Source organism: Panthera pardus, unplaced genomic scaffold, assembly GCF_024362965.1.
Source record: "Panthera pardus isolate Hobbes unplaced genomic scaffold, ASM2436296v1 HiC_scaffold_20, whole genome shotgun sequence".
NCBI classification, from domain to species: Eukaryota; Metazoa; Chordata; class Mammalia; order Carnivora; family Felidae; genus Panthera; species Panthera pardus.
The window spans coordinates 31,890,760-31,899,235 of NW_026526766.1; the positions used below are offsets into that span (position 1 = coordinate 31,890,760).

The following is an 8,476-nucleotide window of genomic DNA, read 5'->3' on the forward strand; positions in this document are numbered from 1 at the left end:
AACTGAAAGTTTAGTTAACTCTGAAAAGATGCCAATACTATGTGAGCTATAGCTCATTGTTTATATGCAAGCTAGCCACCAAATCATATTTATCCTTTTTGGGAGTCCCTTGGCAAAACAATGCAATCAATTCCTAGTACATGGAAATATTCCTACATTGCAAGGTTCCCCTGCCCACCCCACCCCCCGGGCGGTGGGGCGGGGGGAGAAACATCATTTGAAAATAGCAAGAGATGAAACAGGCATTTTCATATTATGATTTGGTAATTAACATTTTTACATATAAGAAATTCCTACATTGTGCAAGTGGATCGAGGAGGCTCAGCTCAGCCAGCCCAAGAGCTGTGACCAGACCTTCAGCATCATGCACGAGCTGGTGATACATGTCACCATGGAGCATGTAGACAGCCTGGAGCAGAACAACTACATCTGCTACTGGGAAGAGTGCCTTCATGAGGGCAAGTCCTTCAAGGTGAACTACAAACTGGCCAACCACATTCAAGTGCACAAGGGCCAGAAGCCCTTTCCATACCCCTTCCTGGGCTGTGGGAAGATCTTTGCCTGCTCCAAAAACCACAAAGTCCACAAGAGGATCCATAGAGGGGAGAAGCCTTTCAAATACGAATTTGAAGGCTATAACAGACACTTTGCCAACAGCAGTGACCACAAGAAGCACACACATGTGCACACCTTGGACAAGCCTTTCATCTGCAAAGTGTGCAACAAGTCCTGCACCCAAGCTCCCTGCACAAGTGCATGAAGGTTTATGAATCTCAAGGGTCAGATTCCTCTTCTGCTGCCAGTTCAGGCTATGAATCTGAATCCTCTACTCCACCCACTGTAGCTTCTGCAAACAGCAAAGATACCACTAAAACTCCATCTGCAGTTCAAACTAGCACCAGCCACAACTCTGGACTTCCTCCCAATTTTAACAAATGGTATGTCTGAGGACAAACACAAAAACAAACCCTGTTAACCATAGAATGGACCAAATGGATTTTAAAGAGAAAACTAAGACCAAGCAGATGGAAATGGAGTTTTAAGGCAAGAGGTGGGGTTACATCTTGGTAATTGCATTTGTCTGGGAAGGTTTGGGGGCAAGATCCCAAAGTAGCCATGCCCTTTTCTCAGGATTAGAAAAGATGTTTTGGAATTTGAAGGATTTTTTTAAAACTTCTTTTCACTGCTTTTTCTCCCTTTTTTCTTGCTCTCTGCATACCACATTCCTAAACTCCTTCAGTTCATTTTAATGCCTGTCTTGTTTATTGAGAGGAAGTTATAGAAGACCTGTTCGTGGTGGTGATGTTAAACTGATGGAAATTCTTCACCTTATTGGTGATTGTTTAAATTCTCAGTCTTTTTTTTAAGTTTATTTATTTATTCTGAGATAGAGAGAGAGAGAGAGAGAGAGAGAGAGGATCCCAAGCAGGCTCTTTGCTGATAGCACGGAGTTCGATCTCACTAACTGTGAGATCATGACCTGAGCCAAAATCAAGAGTCAGATGCCTAACTGAGACACCTGGGTAGGCATTCCTCAACTCTCAAGGTCTTAAAGCATGCTAAAGTCCTGTTATGTCTTGAACTTCTCCTCAAAGCATTACACTTCTGAATGTATTTTTGTCTAAAGGGTCAAAGCTGTTCAGTATTTTTTTCAGGCTGAGGATGTGATGTTATCTCTCCACAGACTGTAACGTTAAGTACACAGTTTCCTTTTGTAACAACTTTTTTTTTGTAAATACATATCCATTGTTGTCATAGTTATCATTTGTAATTTGATTATTGATACAAGTGCCAGAAACTGAACAATATTAATGGAAAAATATTTTCTAACAAATGCTGTACAACTTTTGATTATAACTGCTTTAGCATTAGATTTTATTGTTTTGAAAGAGGAACACAATTTACAGGTTTTGAGCCACTGATTCCTTTCTCTTGTTTTATAACAGCCACCTTCTACAAAGAGGAGATGTATGCAAATGGATCTTGCTTGTTGGTATTTATAACTCACTCATATTCCTTTCATAATTGTTAAGTTAAATTGTTAAATTATTTTCTTATTTCAGTGCAGATTCCTTACAGTGTCAGTTTCCATCTGGGGAGATCCTCCTTTAACTGCAAGTTTAAATGTGTTTGTCCTGGATTTTCAGCATGCAAATCAAATATTACTGATCGGTTTTATTAGTGGCCATAACATCTCAATCTTGTATTTCAAAGACTGAGAGCTGGATTTAATCATCCCTTCCCTACATACATAAACATAAGGTTTAAACTTAAGGTTTATATCCCCTAGTTTTTTTATTACCTTATATAAAAATGAACATTGCAGCAGAATGCATGTCTGTATATATTGAGAGATCACCCTTATACATATATATTTATATATTTTTATCTATGACCTATCTAATCTGCCTATCAAACCTACCTATCTATATATTTTCAAAAGTTACCATATGTCTGAAACAGTGGTGATGAGTAAGGCCAGTTGAGCCATGCTTTCTTATGGTTAAAGTGCTTCATAAAAGAACCAAAGTCCATTTACAATTTTGGAAGGCAAAGTCTGATTTGTTTTACTGTATATAGTTCAATTGATAAATATCACAATTATTCATAACATTTTTATAGCAGCTTTGAAATGACATTGTGGAAAGAAAAAACATTTGCAAAATATGGATTTTTAAAGTTCATGGTGTGTAGGCACAGATGTTAAGAGCATTGTTTACATTAAAATCAATAACAATGAAAAATGGTTATTTGCTTTGTGATAAAATATTAACAATCCGTTTAATCTTCAGTGAAGAAACTCATTTGGGCAAACAGTTATTTTATAGTTGTTATATGTTACTTTTGGGGGAGAAGGTTGGATGAGTAAAGTATCCAGAGACTTTTTAAAACTAATTTAGGGTGCTGTTTAATATTGAGAGCCCAATCTCTACATGAATAACCAGCTTGCAAATGAGCAAATAGAATGGTTGAGATAAGGAATTGTAAATAATTTAGAAATGTAATAAATAGGCTTAAGTACCTCCTCCTCTTGAAGGGGCAATGCTCTAGGTTTTTTGGTGGCAGTCATTTGGTATTCTACATAATAATTTTGAATTATAGAATTTTGTTTATTGTTCTTTTTGAAGAAATAAAATCTTGGCACATCTTTAAAAAAAAGAAAAAAGAAGGAAATGTTCTGCAAATATTTAAAGAGCCTTCATAAGCATGAGCACAGTGATAAAGTCTGATAAACCTTCATGTCATGCATTTATTTGAGTGCTACGTTCTAAGGTCTGTACACCGATTATCTTCTTTAATCCCACCAAAACACTTTAAGGAAGAAATTTCACAAATGTAAAAATTAAGGCAGGAAGATTAAGAAACTTACCCAAATCTCTGCAGCTTGTAAATGGCAGAGTGGACATTTGAGTCCAGGTGTATCTGACTCAGATCCAAGCTCTCAGCTATCTACTGTCTCCCAAATGGCAGAAGTCCTGCTGCCACTACTAAGCATCAGTCATTATTACCAAAGATTGTTTGGGTACTTCTTTATAGTGCAAACATCATGTGTAAAACATTCCCAAAAGTTTCCTCTGTACAAAAAAAGGCACTTGCCAGAGGAAGTATCCCTATACATTAATTGCCAACAACAAATCTTTATAATTAATCTATAATTTTTGTGCAATAGATGATCTTTAAGCAAGTATCTTTTATAAGTAGAATATGAGTAATGCAATCTGCATAAAAATAGTCATGATGTGTGATAAGGATATAGGTGACTTGCTTTGGGGAGCTGACAGAGGGGAACAGGTATGTACACAAACACATGCACATGCCTTGGAAAAGTAGCCTTGCTATCACGAGAGAGACGGAAGCACAGTACGTGCTAGTTTCATTTCTAGCCTTGTACAAAACCTTGTTGATATATTTTTAACCTGTATTTATTTAATTTAATTTAATTTAATTTAATTTAATTTACCTATCTATCTATATTTAAATTGAAATTAGTTAACATATAGTGTAACCTTGGCTTCAGGAATAGAACCCAGTGATTCATCTCTTACATATAACAAGTGCTCATCCCAGAAAAGTGTCCTCCTTAATGCCCATCACCCATTTAACCCATCCCCCCCATCGACCTCCCTTCTAGCAACCCTCAGTTTGTTCTCTGTATTTAAGAGTCTCTTATGGTTTGCCTTCCTCTCAGTTTTTATCTTATTTTTCCCTTGCCTTCCCCTATGTTCATCTGTTGAGTTTCTCAAATTCCACGTATGAATGAAATCATATGATATCTTTCTCTGACTTACTTATTTCCCTAACGACTTGTTAATATTGAAAGGCTCAAGCCTGGTGACCTGAGCTAGGTTATTACATAATCCTCTCTTGAGGCTGTGGCTGAATTGTGATGGAATTTTGGACCACGCCTGCCTCATTTCCCCGCATGATAGCCCATAAAGCTCTAGAGGTGTCAATTCTTCCTCCTAGCAGATAAGCAATACCTATCCGTGGACCTTTATTGCTTCCCCTCTGGGCTTCAGGAGCAGAGCTACCACCCTCCACATCTTTTAAAATGCAGTATGTTAGAAATGCAATCAGTTTGCACCCACCAGCACCTCCCTCCTTCTCCAGTTCCCAACCAAAGCTCTGGATATTCACAAATCATTATGACTGCTTAATTTCAGAGAATTCTGCTGAATTGCCTCTACATTTCTCTGGATTGGTAAATAGGGATGAGCCTAGCTGCCCACAACAGCTGCAAGCCCCAGTAACTATGAAAGCGTGGTCTGTATCTGCATCCCAACCTACACTGACTGGGTGGACCCAACAACAGGAAACTGTCTGTGGGGCTCTGAATTTTCCTTCTGTAGTGTCATATTCTCTGAGCCCAGGAACTAAAGGAAAACAGAGCCATTGCCTTGTTGCCACAGCAACCAAGCAGGTGCTCTGAATCTGGTGGTTCTTAACAAAATGCTCAATTTCTCCTCGCTGGGAGGCAGAGGTTGTTTTAGCTAGGGCAGAAGTTAGATTGCAAGTGCTCAGAACTAGAACAGTGTTTGCCATGTGGCATCAGGAGGTCAGACACACCAGCGAAATCAGACTCCATTAGGGAAAGCTTACAATTGGAAAGCTGGCAAGACAAAGAACTAATACTTAACCCAAATCCAGAGGTTGAGATTGCAGAACCAGGGTTTGAGATTCAGGCAAACTGGAGTTCATTTTACGGAAAGGTAGAATGCAAAGAAAGGTATCCAAGGGCACTGCTGTAAAGAACCTCAATGTGTTTGTAAGTGAAACCAAGACAGTATGAAACATAAACATTTGGGGGCGCCTGGATGGCTCAGTCGGTTAAGCGTCTGACTTCGGCTCAGGTCATGATCTCATGGTCAGTGGGTTCAAGCCCCGTGTCGGGCTCTGTGCTGACAGCTCAGAGCCTGGAGCCTGCTTCAGATTCTGTGTCTCCCTCTCTCTCTGACCCTGCCCCGTTCATGCTCTGTCTCTCTCTGTCTCAAAAATAAATAAACATTAAAAAAATTAAAAAAAAAGAAACATAAACATTTGTCAGCTTCATAGCAAAGTGTAGCCTTCTATCTCCTACTCAGCTCTTACGTGAGTTAAAATAGGCTTTGTTTCTAGTTTCAGGCCTGGGGTATACATGGTGAATCATATTATGGAAAAGCTCCTTCCTCAAGTTATGATATTATCTTGGTCTACTTTGGTCTACTTTGACCTCTGCTTCACCACAAACTCACTGAAATCTTAAGCCCCTTCCTTCAGAAGGTCTTCTGTCTCAAAGTTTCGCAGATAAGCCTCAGACAAGGTCCTAATCAGCTCTTACTTAAGGCTCTGCAGACCTAAATGCAGTCTGACTGGCAAACAACCATACCAATAAACAAAAATCTAAATTCCTTGTCTTCAAGGCTTATCTCATCAGTTTCATCCTATTACCACAGCCTCGCATGTTTACCTCCTTTCAGCTTCACCAGTCTTTTTGTTCCTCAATCATCCCTACCTCCCACATCACCCATAAACCCAGGCCCTGCCCCAAATCCTGCATTTATAGCTTTCCTTCCTCCATGCCACTCCCTATAGAATGAGGTCCACAGGCCAAGGGATGTGCCTATCAAAACCCAGTATCTCTCACTCTTCTAAATCACACATGAGATTGCTAGGACCACAGAAAGCTTTGTCCAAACAGCATCAAGCCTCCTCCTAGAGCCTGCAAGGACCTCTTCTGAGGTCTACCCTCCTGAGGCAACCACTCCCACTGGTATGTACATCTGTAGAGTCTGTGTTACAAGCATATCATGGAATATAATGAAATAAAAAATAATTATTAAATAACATGTTTCGTTAGGTCTGTCCAGAAATAAAGGGTCAAATTAAAAGCAGTGTCTTCAACTGTGCCCTGAAGGTCAACTCATTAAGGCTCTGTTAAACCAGAAAGACAGGGAACCTCAGAGCTCAACTTTCCCCCAAGACACCTTGACTGGTCTCCCCTTCAGTCAATGGACTCTGGGTCTATTTAGTTCTAGAAACTGGGTGAGTTTTCATTGTAGCACTGATGTCAGTTTTCCAGCTCTCAAATTTTCTGTTATCCAAATCAAGCAATGCCTGATAGTTCTCCATGTATCTTGCCCCTAAAATACTATGGGTACATCGCGGCCAATACACTCTAACTGCTATTCTGATTTTGATGTCGATTGTGTTAATTATGTACATCTTGCCTCTGAGAATTAAGTCCTGCCATAGGTCTCTGTCATTCTGGAATCCCATTATCCTCATTAATATTAGGCAGCCTAATTTCCATTCCACATCTACAAGCATCACTTGCAGAGAACAGGCACCACTAAGCTTCCTAAAGAAACTGGAATACCCAGCACTAGTATATTTCCTATTGCCTTAGAGATAGGAGTGAGCTCTGAGTCTTTCAGGGAACATAATCAGCAACAGGTTCTCAGGTTGTACATAGTAAATCCATTCTAATATTCTTGCCTTCCTGATCCATATGTCCTCACTGCTCAGTATAATGCCAATACAACTGGCAACTTCACCTCACATACCCTGGGCCATTGTCATGACCAAGTTTAAAGAAGCCAACCTGACAGTTTGTTTAGAGCAACTCTAGGTCCTGGAACATTGAATCCTGAGTCATGGAAGATACCCCCATACCTGTGACTTCTCTCCTGTCCAGCCTTATATTCCCCTGATCTGATATTCTCAAAATTCACTCCTATACATATTCCCTTGTTCTCTGCTAATATATGTAATGGCCAGATTCTGTCATTTAATAGGTAGTCTGTTTCTTCCCTAAGCAGGGACTGTACCCTTTCTCTCAGGCTATGCTGAATTATGACCCTGGTTATTGGCCTGGATGTGATGAGTTGTGGCAGAAGCAGCTTTTAAAGAGAACAAGTATCATCTTATTAAGCACCTGCTTTAGGTGAGGGCATTGTACAGATTTAGGAAAGGGGAGGGTGTTTTCCTTTAGCAAAGGAAACAGATATATTCCACTGTCCCAGGAATATTTCAGGGAAATTTTTAGTTGAGGGTTCTTAGGTTTACCCATTTAAATATCCTCATAACAGATTTTTTGTGCCCTCTTTCCTACCTGGCTCCTGGTTTTAATATAGTATATACATATTAAGCTACAAATTTAAATTCCTTTATATCTTTACTGTGCTTATAATTAGAATCTGGATCTGATTTTCAACCCATTCTACCCTGAGGCCAGACTGCCATTGATCCTGCTGGTTTTCAGAGGATCCCTTAAGTTAGCCATTAGCTGCCCAGAGTATATAATTTTATTTTATTTTTTTTTCTTTAAGAATTCAGTTTTTTATTGAACAGTTTACAGAAGAGGTTTATTCAAAAAGACCAAAGCCTATGTCATCATCAGACTCCTCTGATTCTTCTTTCTTTGTTTCCACTTTCTTCTCAGCTGGCACAGCCATGGTAGAAGGAGCAGTGCAGTGCCAGCTGCTGGGGCAGGTCCATCAACCCCTACAGTGCAGATGAGGCTCCCAATATTGACATTGGCCATGGCCTTTGCAAACAAGCCCATCCAGAAAGGTTCAACATTTATACCTGCTGCTTTAATAAGGGCATTGATCTTATCCTCTGAGACTGTCACCTCATCATCATGCAGGATGAGGGCCAGTAGATGCAGGCGAGCTCCTAGACAGAGGCCATGGTGTGGGAGACTGCTGAGTGGGCGCTGCTGGGCCACACCCCAATGCAGATTTCCCTGGGAGGAGTAAAGATGGTGGAAAAGTAGGGGGGTTGGGATTTCCCCTCATCCTTCCAACACAATTGTATACAGGTTAGATCACTTGGAACACAGGCACAAAAACAGACACATAGACCAATGGAATAGAATAGAAACCCCAGAACTAGACCCACAAACGTATGGCCAACTCATCTTTGACAAAGCAGGAAAGAACATCCAATGGACAAAAGACAGTCTCTTTAACAAATGGTGCTGGGAGAACTGGAC

The 8,476-nt window shown here is 40.0% G+C and overlaps 1 protein-coding gene and 1 pseudogene across 1 annotated transcript; one reads left to right on the forward strand and one right to left on the reverse strand.

Annotated features, from left to right (window-relative positions):
* Positions 1 to 233: 233 nt before the first annotated feature.
* On the forward strand, positions 234 to 948 carry LOC109260114 (zinc finger protein ZIC 3-like). Its single transcript, XM_053908001.1, is given in 3 exon segments — positions 234 to 263; positions 308 to 728; positions 731 to 948. Coding segments are annotated over 3 exon segments (669 nt in total).
* Positions 949 to 7,792: 6,844 nt separating this feature from the next.
* On the reverse strand, positions 7,793 to 8,172 carry LOC109260115 (60S acidic ribosomal protein P1-like; annotated as a pseudogene).
* Between the last annotated feature and the right edge of the window lie 304 nt (positions 8,173 to 8,476).